The sequence below is a fragment of the Bufo gargarizans genome, chromosome 7 (assembly GCF_014858855.1).
Source record: "Bufo gargarizans isolate SCDJY-AF-19 chromosome 7, ASM1485885v1, whole genome shotgun sequence".
Lineage (NCBI taxonomy): Eukaryota > Metazoa > Chordata > Amphibia > Anura > Bufonidae > Bufo > Bufo gargarizans.
This window is the reverse complement of record NC_058086.1, coordinates 22658818-22675084: the sequence shown is the minus strand read 5'-3', so window position 1 is coordinate 22675084 and position 16267 is coordinate 22658818. Positions and strand designations below refer to the sequence as shown.

Genomic DNA, 16267 nt, shown 5'->3' with positions numbered 1-16267 from the left:
GGGTGTGACCCACCACCGCCACAAGAAATGTATCTTAATTGACACCAGATTTCTGTTTAGTCGCACAGACTGCCGGAGGACGCTCCAAATTTATGACGAGGCCTCTAGCAGCAGAAGGGTTATCAAGACATTCACCGTTGATTGTGATTGAGAGAGTTGTGAACATGCAGTGCTGTTTACTCCCTGCTTGTGTTCTACCACCCATTGGGGGTTGCAGGACCTCAAAAAATTGGGGGCCCCCACTTATTGGACAGTTATGGAATATTAAGTCAGTTTGCAATTAATGTCGTTGTTGCAAACTGCGCAGACCTGCGCAGACTGACTCTAACCAATCAGTGCTGCCATGTTCAGACTGTGCAGGTACACCCCCCCCCCCCCCCCCATCTGGTTACCTCCCCTCTGTACCCTTACTGCAGACTGCTAGCAATTCATTCATAACTTCTAGTACAAATAATAAAGGAATGGCACAACATACAGACATAAGAATAGATGCTCCAGAATAGTTATTACATGGGGAATGCATGAAGCTATTAAACCAGGAATGTCCGGAGTGGTGACAGGTCCTTATTAACATACCAGTAAAAATGAAGACTTTGTATCAGTGGAGTGTTTTTTATAGAGGAACTAAGTGATGCCGATACAAAGTCTTCCTTTTCATTGATATTTAGTAACTTTTTGTAAGGTGGGGGAAGGGGGGTTGGATTTCCATTCAGGGCTGAGCTCTTCCCTCTTGTGTTAAAGGGGACTTGTCCGCACTCTGTCTTAGAATATCCCTGTTTTCTCTTGTTCTGGAGCATCTTTTCTAATACCTCTCGGTTGTTCCGTTTCTCCTAGTAATGTATTAATAAATTGATAACTGGGTGTTACCAGTAGGGGGTGTACCCCTGCACAGTCTGACATTGTCCAGTCAGCGCTGCCAGTATCGGGCTGTGTAGGGACGCACTCCTTTGACAAGGGGTATGGGTAACAATGGTGGCAATTTCTTAGTTAACAGAGAAACGGCAGTATACAGAGCTATGAGAAGGGCTGCTTCAGAGTTCCGCCACGAGGACGCATAGATTTACTAAAACGGACATGGCAGGGAGGTGACGGGTGCTCTGTTGACTATGAACATAAAAAATGTACTCTGCAACCTATGCCGATCGGTCACTATTCTGTTCATTTTCTCCAGCTTTTATTTTGATGCTGACTTTCCACACGGTTTCTTGCAGGTTCGGCCATGGCATCTTCATGGTTTGTTTAGAGAACATCTATAAGAAGATTACAGGGAAGGAGCTGAAATACGAAGCCTTGATGGGAAAACCCAGTGAGGTGACCTATCACTATGCAGAATACCTCATCCGGACCAAAGCAGCGGAGATGCAGTGGAAGAACCCCGTCCAAACGCTTTATGCAATAGGGTAATTGACTATTGAAATGGTATCGTGCCTCAGAACATCACCGTTTAGTCTATACCATGGGTGGGCAAATAGTCAATCGCCATTTACCGGTCTGTCACCGTGACCAGTAGATCGTGATAACTGACCGCTTTACTAGTCGTGATTTCTTATAGCCGCCACTGCTTTCTGCAAGATGCCACTGGCCTTTTTATGGGGACCTGGAGTGAATGGAGCTGCAGGAGATTTGTACTAGAAGGACAACCATTCATGTTCCCCAGTTCATTGGAGCGGCGGTCGATGCCAGACATGGCAAAGTGCTGTCCTTGGCAGAAGTCCCATGGGCTTTGAATAGTGTGGGGATGTGCATGCTTTCAAACGGGATCGCCATTGTAATGAATGGTGAGGTCCCAGCAGTCAGAACCCCATCAGTTAGATGCTTGGGAGGTTGTGGGGTCACCTTAGTGGGGGCTTGCTTGGTATACTGTTGCGGTGGGCACAGTGTGTGTGTTTTTTTTTATTTATTTTTTTTACTTGTGACACGATGAATTGTTTTGAGAACAGCCTATAATTTCCCTGTTTTCCATCCCGCAGGGACAATTTAATGACTGATATTTATGGTGGTAACCTCTACAACCGCTACCTTCAGAATAGGAACTCCAGAAAAGGCTCCAAGGCATTGGTGCAAGCTGGCTCTGGAGCGCGAGTAACCACGGTGTCTCAGGAGGAGGAAGCGGCGTGGGAAAGTGAGCTCTCCTATCCCAGCGCGACTCAGTGCAAGTCCGTTCTCGTGTGCACTGGGATCTACAATCCTCATGCCGAAGTGCCTGCCGACCCTTCACAGTCTGTTACTGAAACCGTATTTCACGGCCATCGGGATTTCAGGATCGATCCAGCCTTGATTGAACCTGGGCACATTGTTCCTGATGTGAATGCCGCCGTCGACCTGATCTTCCAACTAGAAACCTTTGTGCCAAACAGTGATAAGAGGACTTTATAAAGATTTCTATATAGTTTTAAATAGATATATATACACTTACTATCAGGATATAACCCAGTTAACCTCAAAGTTCTGATGTTTGTCATTGTTGCTGCACTTTACCATTTCTCTGACTCTCGACTCTCGTACTTTTAAATCTATTATCCCTAAATCTTTTTAAAATAATATATAGACACATTTTAAGTATTTATATTGTTTTATGTAATAGGAATATTGCACAAAACAAGCAAATTACCAGGTAGCTACATGAAAAACAAAAGTGACCCCTTCATTTGTGTCATGTAAATGATTAGTGTTGTTTTATCTCCTATATACTCTGACTTAGGGCTGGTTACATGGAAGAAATATCCGCTTGGCTCGTTGGCTGTGCTGGTTGTTCCTGGCATGTATTGCCTGCCCGTGTGTGTATCTCTGCTTTGGAGGTACCTGGGGTAAAATTTTGGAATTGTATCCTGTCTCTCCCTAAATCCCTGCTTCTGTAAGGAGGGCAGATTAGGAATATGACTTACAACATCTTGCTGTAAATTTTCACCCCTTTTTATTCGGTTACCAATGGGGAATTTCAGAAAATAGAATTCTGTAATACGGTGTAGGTATATATGCCAAAGGTGGTTTATTGTTTTATTGCCCTTATACATCGAACAAATAAATGGAGCAACATTGTAGTCTTGATTTGAAATACTGTACGATGGAGTATACAGCTTCTATGCGGAACTGTGTCTCTCCTTTTATCGACTACACTCTTTGCTGGAGTCTGAATCCTGCATGTCCTTTTACACAGGGCAATTATCAGGAACGAACCAAGCGTTCTTGATAATTGCCTAATTGCCAGTGGGGATGAAGCTGTGTTTTCATGCAGCAGTCATCTCTCCGTGATTGCTTGATCCCATCCAGAGGAGATGACTCAAGGCTTCTGGGCAGCAGATCCCTGTTTGCACAGGGCAATCTGCTGTCCAGGAGCCGTGATTTTTGGGAGCCAGAGAAAATATAGAACATGTCCTATTCTTGTCTGTTTTGCAGACGAGAACAGGCATTTCTATCAAATATCTGATCACCCAAGAATTTACTCATTCATCAGGTGATTGGAGGCACCTTCAGGGGCCATTCACAGGCAGTGGCGTACATACAGGGGTCGCAGTTGCGACCGGGTCTGGCACTACAGGGGGCTCGGCCACCCCCCCCCCTGTCCCCTGCAGTCAGTGTTCCCTCTAAGCTGCGCAGGTGGGCGGCCAGCAAATATTGTGGCCCTGCTCACAATTTTATGATCCCCGCTCAGCCACATTGTGCCACTCAAGCTTCTGGCAGTCAGTGCAGTGTCAGAAACGTGGCATGCAGACTCGTGGCCGCGCCGGCAGCTTGAGCTTAACTTCTCTCCCTCCGTCATGCGCCTCCTGCCCCGTCTGCCGGCTCCTCCCACTTTATGAATGAAGCCGGAAGGAGGCGCATGACGGAGGGAGAGATGTTAAGCTCAAGCTGCCGGCGCGGCGGCGAGTTTGCATGCCACCCTAGTTAGTAAGTACAGCAGAGCTTGGGCTACTTTTAAAAAGATTAAGCTTTACATAAATATACTTTACAGCTGTGTGCGGGGCCGGAGTATTAGAGTAGAGCCACTGCACCGGCGCCGCCTCTAGGGTCCCCGCCTCCTCCCTCCCCACTGATACATTACTAGACGGCACTTATGGGGGATCTGTGGATGACACATATATAGCATAATATGCTATATGTGTCATCCACAGATATCCCATAACTGTGTCCTCCACAGATGGCAGTACAGCAGGATTGCCATCCAAAATTGGCCTGTCCCGCACAAAGTGGTACTGTTGGGAGGCATGTTGGGTGAATGGTAGGGGAGTGGTGGAGGCATGGATTGTGTGTACGCCACTGTTCACAGGACCTTATCTATTTTGCAGTCCGTGGCTGGTATCGGTCCTTTGCAGATCCGCCATTTGCAGGCCACAAAATGGATACGGTTGTGTGAATGCCCCTTTAAGGTGCCACTCATCACCTGATGAATGAGAAAACTCTCGGGTGATCAGATATTTGGTAGAAATTCCTGTTCTTGTCTGCAAAATTGAAATATACTGGTTTGCATTTTTTGCTAAAAATACGGTCCTGTGAATGCCCCCCCCCCCCTTACATAGGCCATTATTATCCTAGAATTCTCCTCTCGATAATTGCCCCATCAGAGGTCCATATAAAAGATCTTAACTCGCCCCTACCGCCTGCTATTTGGCAGATGGAATGAAGTATTGTATGGCTGCATCATCAGACTACATGGAGATTCATAAACCTGCCTATGAGCGGTCTACACAAGACCTGTATGATTCTGTAATGGACTATTTGCAAGTTGCTTCATTTTTAGTGTTGGATGCATTGGTAAAGTAGCAAAAAAGGCACAAGGCAGACATACCCTCAGGAGCGCTAGGAACAACGTAGCACATGGACTCGCCGCTTACTTGTACAAATATTTCAAGCCTATATACTCTGCATAGTAAGTATGCCAGGCGGGATAGTCCGACACGCAACTGAGGCCTAAGGATGTTTTATGCACAAACACCAGTTGCCTACAAATACTACAGTCCATAGTCACCTGTGTAGAATAAACCAAGGTGCTGAATGTTTTTACGGTTTAGAAACGGCTGCTTCTGCTTGACAGCAGAATTTTAGGACTTGTCTTTGCAGCTAATGTTTCAGTGCAATATATAAAAGATCTGTTTTTCTAGGGCATTTCCACTATTTTTAAATGGGGCATTTTAAAGGATACTGAAACTCTTGTAATTTTTCTACGGTATTTTAACAGCGTAATGGGCGACACGTGCCCCAGGTTGTGACTTGAATTTGTTTTGTTGCCAGCCTTTGTTTTCTGCATGGATTTTGCATCTTATTCTTAATTTATGAGCCTGTTACACATTATTCTTTCCATACGGTTGTAATAAAATGGTCTGTCTGACAACACAATTAGTATGTGTATATTTTATTTTGTGTCCCAAGCCTGGAGACAGATCCTCTGTCAGGGCTGTGCAGTACTTAACACTGTAATTATCCATTGTGCAATCACGGTAGATCACCCTGCTTTATTGGGGGGGGGGACTATCCAAAATTGCAGGTAAATGAACGTGGATTTAGAACAGTCATTTTCATGTATTCCCCTGTTAATATTACCATCAATGTAATACAATTGTACAGTGCTATAATTGTGGTGTGTAATAAAACTCAGACGGCTAAAGCTACATGATAGAAACCCGCTGTTGAATAAATGGCCAATTTTTTTATCCTATGATATTGTTGGCTGTCAGCATTATAAACTTATCATGCATAAAAATCATCAGATTTTTGCGGCTCAGATGCGGACCCAATCACTTCAATAGGGCCACAAAAGATGCGGACCGCACTCAGTGTGCTGTCCGCATCTGTTGCTCCGTTCCGTGGCCCCGCAAAAAAAAAAAATATAACCTGTCCTATTCTTGTCCGCGCTTTGCGGGCAAGAATAGGCAGTTATATTAAAGGCTGTCCATGCCGTTCCGCAAATTGCGCCATCCGTGTTTTGCGGACCGCAAAACACACCACTGTCATGTGCATGTAGCCTATGTCATACAAACATTTAAAAGGATTGTCTTGGGGTGTTCCTCACCATATATGTACTGTACAGACATATGGATGCCATAAAGGGTTTCCTTTACTCAAGACCAGTGTTCCTCAACTCCAGTCCTCGGGGCCCACCTACGGGTCATGTTTTTAGGATTTCCTTATTATTGAGCAGGTGAGCTATTCTCAAATCCTGACTGGTAGGTGGGCCCCGAGGACTGGAGTTGGGGAACTTTGCTCAAGACCACCCCTCTCCCCATAGGTCTGGCGGCCCATGCCTTCCCCGTCTCAGTTACACTTGGTGCACCCCAGCCTTGCAATGCAAGTTTTGGGTACTGGAGCAGAGTCTAATTGTCTGTGGCATCAGGATGCTGCTTCATCAAAAGGGTTTTACGAGATTTTCTTCCTGATGGCATATCCTCAGGATACGTCATCAGTATCTGGTCTGACACCCAGAACCCCCACCAATCAGCTGTTTAAGAAGGCACCAGCGCTCTGCGCTTCTAGGTAGAAATGGTCTAATTTTTTTTTTTCTATTATTTAGCTATCACGTATACTGCTATGCTGGAAAGTGAAGTCCGAATATGTGAGATAATGTTATATTTTCTTGCTGTATTAGATGGTTTCATCTTAGACAGTTTGTCCTTGTTAGGGGTTGGGGATTTGGGGAGAAGGGAAATTTTTGGTGCCCGCTTCAAGCCCACGGGTATATACAACAAAATCAATCATCTACCCCCCAATGGCTAACCCGTTGAAAATGGTATCCTGGAATATAAAAGGGTTGAGATCCCCGGGTAAACGCATGATGATTTTAAGACGTCTTAAAAGATTAGGGGCAGATATAGCTTTATTACAGGAGACACATTTGACATCTCAGGATTTCCACCGCATGAAAAAGCTGTGGGTAGGGGAAGTTTCTGGTTCAGAGGCAATGGGGAAGAAAGCAGGAGTCCTCACCTTGCTGAAGAGGGGCCTGCCATATAAGGTACTAATGCATGACCAGGATGACAGGGGTCGAATATCTCATCTCCATCTTACCTCGGTGAAGGGGGACTTAAAGTATAATCTTTTTTTTTTTTGGGAGTATTGGATTGTGGTGATTAATACGGTATCTCCTTGGTGGCCCTATTTCAACCTTCCACTGTGTATTCAATTACCCCTTAATTCCACAGTTTTGTTCCCTGTACTGCCTACTTTTACCTGTGCTTAAAATCAGGTTGCTATGCAGGGTCCCTCTGTGTTGGAGGACGCAGAAGCACAGCGTGCAAGGTCATATTCCTGACAGCCAGGGACTGTAGGTAAATGATTAAAGCCAGGTCCTCCCCAGCAGCTGATAACAGTGCCTGGGCTGTGTGCACTTCTCCCTGTCCCTGCACTTGGCAGACGCTCCCTCACTCAGCAGAGTTGGAGCAGCGCAGACCAGGGAAGGGAGATCTGCCATCTGCTCAGTGTATAAATGAAAGCAACATGTGGTAAGAGGACCCCTTTGTGCTGCAGGAGATTAACCCTTTAGGGGGGAGGGCTCTGGTTACTGACACTTTTGGGGGGCTATTGTTACTGGCTAGTGAGGGCAGGCGGGATTAGCCTCAGGGTGAGGGCAGTGGCGGCCATCTGAACTGAATAGTGAGATTGCAGTTTTATGCAGACTGGTTGCTAAGGGCTGAATCTTATTAAATATGGGGTAAGTCGGTCTAATAGTAACTGATTCTGGAATATCATTCTATTAGTAACTACATATATGAAAATTGAGGTCAGTTATCCTTTAAGTGTTTACAATGTATTTGGGCCGAATGAAACTGATGCCTTGAGGCAACGTATAACTAGGGATCCTGTGGCGCTACAAATAGTGGGGGGGAGATATGAACACTGTTAGTCAAGTGGAGGAAAGAAAGAGGGAACCAAACCCACCAGGCAAGAACCTAAACCTAGCGCGACTATTAATGGATGCTAACCTTGTAGATATTTGGCGTCTGATTCATCCCAGGGGAAAAGTCATGGCATATATGTATAACAAAAAGCGTACAACCAAAGTAAAACTCACATAATTGAGCGATGAGTTGAGGTTACCATATTCAACCTTTCAAAGTAATCCTGACACAATGGCATCAAGCAGAATTATGACACATGGCTTCCCCACTGGGAACAGCTGATGCAATCTAAATGGGAGGCCCACATGTTTAAATTTGGGAATAAGGCTGGCTAGATTGGCTGCAGGGCAAAGAGGTCAGACACATATCCATGGTCTCTTAGATAGCACAGGCAGAACTTGTACGCACCCCAAGGAGATAAATGGGATTCTACAGGACTTTTATACCAAACTATACGGCACTTCGAGTTGCCAGACTAGAGGAGTCCAGGAGTGGTTGGGAGATCCATTCTCAATTCCTACTGAGGAAGTCCTGCATACGGTCAAAAACCTCACTATGAGGAAAGTGCCGGGCCCGGATGGGTTCACAGGGGAGTTTTACCGTATTCTAGCACAAGACATAGCCCCTATTCTCTCATGCATTTTCACTAGTTATATGCAAGGGAAGAGTATCCCTACATATATGAACACAGCCCATATCATGGTATTACCAAAGCCAGGCAAGGACCCCACTTTAGCCTCCTTATATCGTCCGATATCACTAATAAGTGTTGACCTGAAAATAGCATCCAAGATCCTGGCAGACAGATTGGCAGCTGTTTTGCCTAAACTAATCTCCCCCAGCCAGGTGGTGTTTGTTCAGGGCAGAGCGGGGGTTACCAATATTCGTGAAGTGTTGGGAGTTCTGGAGGAGATAAAAAAAAACTGTAATATCTGTGATGTACAACATTCATGTGTTGGCTTCTCTAGAAGAAATTCATTAAGTGTCATGTGTACAGATCTTATGTATAAATCTTGTATATGACTTTTACAATAATCCTGTATTTTGCCTATTGGATAATAATTGATATATGCATGAATTATGTGTACAACTTTTATACATGACCGCATACTATTGCATATGATTACTCAATAAAAATTTATATTTTAAAATAAAAATGTCCTGGAAAACCCTTTTAACGCTTCATTCACACGTCCGCAATTTCGTTCCGCATTTTGCAGAACAGAATTGCGGGCCCATTCATTTCTATGGGGCCGCACAATGTGTGGCCCGGATCTGGAAATGCAGACCCGCACCTCCGGGTCCGCATTTCCGGTCCCCAAAAAAATAGAACATGTCCTATTCTTGTCCGCAATTGCGGACAAGAATAGGCATATTCTATTAGTGCCGGCAATGTACGGTCCGCAAAATGCGGAACGCACATTGCCAGTGTTTTGTGGATCCGCAAAACACACTACGGATGTGTGAATGGACCCGGAAAGGGTTTTCCAAGACTTTCATAGTGATTATCTATCCTCTGGATAGGTAATCAGTATCTGACTGGTGGGGGTCCAAAACCCAGGACCCCTGCCGATCAGCTGTTCAAAAAGGCACAAACACGCAGATTACCAAGCACAACACTCTACATTGTACAGTACCTGTGCTTGGTATCGCACTCGGCCCCATTCACTCCTGAGCTGCACCTAGGCCACGTGACACATGAACGAGCGCTTCTGCCTTCTCAAACAGCTGATCGGCGGGGCTCCGGAGTGTCGGATCCCCATCGATCAGATACAGATGACCAATCCAGAGGAAAGGTCATTAGTATCAAAGTCTCAGAAAACCCCTTTAAAGTTCATGGAGTTCTGCTTTCCGAGAGAGAGCAGCCCTCCATGGAGTTCCCAAGAGATCAGCTGTTCCAGGAAGTCTCCCCCTTTTTCCAGTAGTGTCCTGGACATTTCAGAAGAGTTGGGCTACTGTGGTTTTTTCTGTGATAAGTTCTTTAAACACAATGGAAATGTCACCTGTAATATCCATACATTATACACAGGGATCTCCTATAGCAGTGTTTCTCAGCCTTTTCAGGACAAGCACCCACTAGTGACAACTGGGTACCCCCAAGGAAGTGATAAATGTTATGACAAAATAAGGCTATTCTCACACCTCTAAGCAGTTCCTTCAGATTTGATGGAAAGAATAGTGCAGCATGCAGAAGCACAGCGCTGCTACTGTCGGCCCTTGCGCCATCAAGCATGCCCTAACACATGGGTGCAGGGCAACCCTTCACCCATGTGCTGTGCAGACCTGTCAGCGGAGCAAGAACAGACAGGAGCAGTGCTGTGTGCCAGTCCTGTGCTCACTGCAGCAGATCTTGTAGCACACACAATCCATACGCCTCATATATGGCTATTGTGTGCGGATTCTGTATGCGCTGCAGTGAGAAGCAATACAGAGGGTCCTGAACATGAGACCTGCTTTTTACAATTTTTTTGTAATATTTTATTTTGTAGCAAAACAAAAAGTAAACAGTTTAGGTAAACTTTTAAGGGGCTATCCAATAGCAGGCTGCGATGGGAACTAGCATCGTGGGTGACACTCAGGAGGCTTCTTCCCGTCGCGGCCCGCTAATGGCTGAAGCAATCCCCTCCCCCCCCCCATCGCTGGATGTTTTTGATCCGCACGACGGGGAGATGCAGGTGCCGGGAAGTGGGGCAAGTATAACCTGCTGTGTGAGGGGCCTAATAGGAATTGCCCTTTAAGTATAGAAAGAGTAGAGATTTAAAAGTGTAAATTATACAGGTGAAACTCGAAAAATTTGAATATACAGTCTAGTCAGCTAATTAATCCATACCCCCTGAGCAAAGGGGACCTCAAAATTGTGACTTTGGGGTTTCATAAGCTGTAAGCCATTATCATCCAAATTATAACAAATAAAGGCTTGAAATATCTCGCTTTGCATGTAATGAGTCTCTCTCATATGTTAGTTTCACCTTTTAAGTTTCATTACTGAAATTAATGAATAACTTTGCGCGATATTCTCATTTTTAGGCTACATGCACACTAACGTTGTTTGTTTCTGTGTCCGTTCCATTTTTTTTGCGGATAGGATGTGGACCCATTGAAATTAATGTGCTGTCCGCATCAGTGTGTCTGTTCCGTAGCCCCGCAAAAAAAAAAAATAGAACATGTCCTATTCTTGTCTGTTTTAGACATTGTTACAATGGATCCGAAAAAAAAAAAAAACGGATGTCATGGATTCTCCGAAGCACTGTGCTACACGACATCTTTAACATCAGAATCAAACACGCACACGTTTAAAATTATTTATTTCAAATTCATTTGCTGGTGATAAATATATTTATATCTATTTAAGAAAAGAAAAGTAAAAAAAAAAATCATTTGAAATGTTATTTCGTGTTTAAGGATTTGAAACATTGCACATTATTCCCAGTCTTGAAATGTTCTAAGGGTCAAACAACCAAAGATTATAAAAATTCTGGAATGACTAAGTAATAATTAGGCCAGTTTTCTGTCCAGCTAGAAAGAATAAAATATCAATAAAATAGATTGCTTTTTCTTTTTTTTTCAAGTTTTAAAAAGTTTAGAAAAACATCTGCAAAAAATGCAGGTGGTGCTACATGTAGATTGTGTGGCCATCTGCCAAGCTGTAGAGTTAGAGAATCATCTAGGGTTCTTCTGACCTTTCAGAGCAGCCCATAGACTACAAGGCATCTGATGTGATTACTATACAAGGTTACAGTGTACTGGTCTTTGGACCCACAGATTCTGTATAATTCACCATCGTGGAATCCAGTTCCACAACATTTTCCGCGGTTGCTCCTCTCATTGTCATCTGCATAAATTAAAAGGTAGTAGAACGTTCAAGAAAAAAAAAAGGAAGTTAAATAAATTTTTTGAAGAATTGAATCTATGGCAGAGTTATGCAGCCAGTGGTGCCAGTCTAATGCTGAACTTGTGCCCCCATAATGCAACAGGAGGTGGCACTCCCTAACAACTGGCATACCCACACGCTGCTGATGTATGGTCATACTAATTGCAGGCAATTTCACTGAATTAACTACCTAATAGATATCAGAAGAAAAAATAAAACTGTCATCAACAAGCACAATTCCAGGAGTCTCCAGCCAAGTCTTTGCTGTCAAGTTTTATGCTGTCCGTGGACTTTTCGCTGAATACTGGCCCGCCATGCATCATCATCAGTTCGGTGGCCATCTTCACAAAAGCTTCTTCCACGTTACTGGAATCCTTGGCGGAGGTTTCAAAAGTGGTGATGATGTCATAATGTTTGGCCAGAGTTTCGGCTTCTTCAAGCTGGACTTCTCGAGAAGCGTGCATGTCCGACTTGTTGCCTATGGGGAGAGGGGCAGACAGATAATGAGTGTTTTATACCATGTCCAATGATGTATTTATTAGTCATACAGTGCCTTGAAAAAGTATTCATACCCCTCAAACTTTTCTACATTTTTTTTTTTTTTCACATTACACCCACAAACTTAAATGTATTTTTATTGGGATTACATGTGATAGGCCAGGGATGCCCAACCTGCGGCCTTCCAGCTGTTGCAAAACTACAACTCCCAACATTCCCCTGATAACTGTAGGCTGTCCAGGCATGCTGGGAGTTGTAGTTTTGCAACCGTGGAGGGCTACAGGTTGGGCATCAGTGTTACAGACCAACACAAAGTAGCAAATATGTGTGAAGTGAGAAGAAAAGACGATGACTACTCTTTACCGGTAATTGGATTTTCCTTTAGCCTCCACAACGGCATTACCTGGAGGGTACCCAGCCTTCTTAGGGACAGGAAACAACTGTGAGATCAGCCAATAAAAGGCTCCCTATTACCTTCTCTAGGCCTCAGAAGTAGATGCCATAATTTAATAAGGTTCACACATAACATAAGAAAAAAATAACTTGATCCAGTTACATGAAACAGAAAATAAACTGTATAAGGAATAACTGGGTGGGAATGCCTCATGCCATTGTGGAGGCTAAAGGAAAATCTAATTACCGGTAAGAGTAATTATCTTTTCCCTAAGCCTCCACTACGGCACCACCTGGAGGAATAACAGAGTAACAATCAGGGGGGGGGGGGACAACCGCAGACAAAACCTTCCTGCCAAATGATAAAAGTCTTTGCTGGCTAAGGCTACTTTCACACTCTGGTTTTGGCTTTCCGTTTGTGAGATCCGTCATGGGCTCTCACAAGCGGTCCAAAACGGATCAGTTTTGCCCTAATGCATTCTGAATGGAAAAGGATCCGCTCAGAATGCATCAGTTTGCCTCCATTCAAGTCACCATTCCGCTCTGGAGGCGGACACCTGTCCACCATGTGCTGCGGAGCAAGACTGATCTGTCCTGGCACACAATGTAAGTCAATGGGGATGGATCAGTTTTCTCTGACACAATAGAAAACGGATCCGCCCCCCCATTGACTTTTAGTGGTGTTCATGACAGATCTGTCATGGCTATAGAAGACATAATACAACCAGATCCGTTCATGACGGATGCATGAGGTTGTATTATTGTAACGTAAGCGTTTTTGCAGATCCATGACGGATTAGCAAAAAACGCTAATGTAAGAGTAGCCTAAGACATCTAACTTATAGTGTCTAAAGAAAGTACAGGGGCTCTACCAGGTGGCCGCCTGACAAATGTCCTCAAGAGAAGCAGAGGCGCTTTCTAGCCAAGACGCTGCCAATGCTCTGGTGGAATGAGCCTTTAACTTAGCAGGAGGAGAAATCCCCTTTTTTTCATAAGAACAATACAAGACTTAATCCACCAAGCAATGGAAACCTTGGTATGCCGCCTTCGCCTGATTAAGTCCAAGATACTGAATCAACAGTTGGTTTGACTTCCTCAGGTTCTTAGTCGACTCTAGGTACTGAAGCACACATCTCCTGACGTCCAGGTTCTGAAGCAACCTCTCTTTTTCCTAAACTGCCTGGGAACAAAAAGAAGGGAGATTTCTTGTTGACAATAGAATCTAGAAACAACCTTAGGGAGGAACTCAGGAGAAGGTCTCAAAACAATACTATCCTCAAAAATTGTCAAGTAAGGTGGCATGATAGAAAAAGCCTGAATGTCCCCTATTCTCCTAGCCGTTTTAATGGCCAACAAAAAAAAAATGTTTCAAGTGTCAACATTCTCAGAAAAGACAAGATTCAAGTCCCAAGGAGGAACACAAGATCTAAATTTTGGGTGTATTCTACATGTCCCTTAAAAAAAAAAAAATAATAATCTTCTGAATTCCGCTTCCGGAGCCAGCATAAGCAGCCACGCTTACTAGAACTCTGTGTAGTTCAGTTCTACCCATCAATTGCTCCTTACCACACCAGGCTTGTTATCGAACAGGACCTGGGCTCATCAACGAAATACCTCGGTGCAGAGTCATATGGACCGGTTTATTGTCACCATGGGGAGTAAAACACATCAAAAAGGACAGCAAACAAAAGGTAGTGGAAGCAGCCCCTTCAGCAAACATGGCGGATCATGCGCCGCTACCAGCTCCTGAAGATGTCCCACCACTACCACCTGAGGAAAACTCCTTAAATGAGGATGACCAAAACGAAGATTTAAAAGTAAACTACAAAAGGTTGGCACTTGAAGTAGCAGCCAGATTACTCCCCGACTTGCAAGAATCACTCTCAATGACAGTCTCTGCGTCATTGGGTCACTTACATCAAGAAATATCAGAACACGGCAGACGCCTGGACACTGCAGGAGGAAGGATAAGTACCCTGGAAGATGAATATACACGCTTAAAAACAGATTACACAAAACTACTCCAGGATCACAAACAGATGGGAGATAAAATAGACGACCTGGAAAACCACTCCCGGCAGAATAATCTGAGGTTGGTTGGAGTGCCCAAGTCCGTACCTGTACAAGAACTTTTAAACATTTGCAAGCAAGAATTGCCCAAAGCCATCGGATTACCCGCCATCTGCAAGGTCGAGAGAGCACACAGGGTCAGTCCATTATCACCGGCAATCCGCTGTAACCAAACAGACCCGCAATTACATCCAGCACTTGTACAAAGGCCCAGACAGGTCATAGTGCGCCATCTAGACTTTTCAGACAAGTCCTCCATAATTCGGGCCTACAAGAAGCCCAACAAACCTATTGAGCTGCGAGACAGCCGTATACTACTTTTTGAAGATTTTTCCGCAGAAGTCACCCGACGAAGGCGGAAATTCTCAACCATTTGCTCCAAACTCTACCATGCGCAGATCAAGTTCGCACTAATGTACCCAGCAATCCTGCGGATATACTACCCCGATGGCTCTGCGGATACCCATCACAATCCACAAGATGCGAAAGTTGAATTGCAGATGATCCTCTCCAGACAATCGGGCCTGTCACCGCAAAAAAAGCCGAAGGCGCAGATATTCTCCATCGTGTGATTCAGTGACTGACCCACCAAAAACCAGATTGACCCTAAAGAGCAGAAAAAGAGGTCCCGACTCAGAGCACAGCCGAGCTAAGGACAACATCGTTGCCATTAGGGCTGCAACTAACGATTATTTGAATAATCGATTAGTTGCCGATTAATTTCTACGATTAATTGATTAATCGGGAAAAACGACAAAATTACAAAACAGAGGTTTATATGATCTTACTTGAAAAATTATGTTCAAAGGCCATATTAAAACAAATTGTGGACGACACTGTTATGGGGGATCTGTGGACGACACTGTTATGGGGGATCTGTGGACGACACTGTTATGGGGGATCTGTGGACGACACTGTTATGGGGGATCTGTGGACGACACTGTTATGGGGGATCTGTGGACGACACTGTTATGGGGGATCTGTGGACGACACTGTTATGGGGGATCTGTGGACGACACTGTTATGGGGGATCTGTGGACGACACTGTTATGGGGGATCTGTGGACGACACTGTTATGGGGGATCTGTGGACGACACTGTTATGGGGGATCTGTGGACGACACTGTTATGGGGGATCTGTGGACGACACTGTTATGGGGGATCTGTGGACGACACTGTTATGGGGGATCTGTGGACGACACTGTTATGGGGGATCTGTGGACGACACTGTTATGGGGATCTGTGGACGCACTGTTATGGGGGATCTGTGGACTACACTGTTTATGGGGGATCTGTGGACGACACTGTTATGGGGGATCTGTGGACGACACTGTTATGGGGGATCTGTGGACGACACTGTTATGGGGGGATCTGTGGACGACCTGTTATGGGGGATCTGTGGACGACACTGTTATGGGGGATCTGTGGACGACACGTTATGGGGGATCTGTGGACGCACACTGTTATGGGGGGATTCTGTGGACGACACTGTTATGGGGGATCTGTGGACGACACTGTTATGGGGGATCTGTGGACGACACTGTTATGGGGGATCTGTGGACGACACTGTTATGGGGGATCTGTGGACGACACTGTTATGGGGGATC

The 16267-nt window shown here is 44.8% G+C and overlaps 2 protein-coding genes across 2 annotated transcripts in view; one reads left to right on the top strand and one right to left on the bottom strand.

Moving 5' to 3' along the window:
- The window catches only part of LOC122943221 (haloacid dehalogenase-like hydrolase domain-containing 5), a 30500-nt gene extending 24760 nt beyond the window's left edge, over positions 1–5740 (top strand). The window contains exons 7-8 of the mRNA XM_044300798.1: positions 1212–1400; positions 1971–5740. Of these exons, the coding sequence (XP_044156733.1) occupies positions 1212–1400; positions 1971–2376 (595 nt within the window). The 3' untranslated portion in view covers positions 2377–5740. The remainder of the gene's footprint in view (positions 1–1211; positions 1401–1970) is intronic.
- A 5377-nt stretch (positions 5741–11117) lies between these two features.
- RAB43 (RAB43, member RAS oncogene family) overlaps positions 11118–16267 on the bottom strand; it is a 37638-nt gene continuing 32488 nt past the window's right edge. The window contains exon 3 of the mRNA XM_044300855.1: positions 11118–12178. Within this exon, the coding sequence (XP_044156790.1) occupies positions 11925–12178 (254 nt within the window). The 3' untranslated portion in view covers positions 11118–11924. The remainder of the gene's footprint in view (positions 12179–16267) is intronic.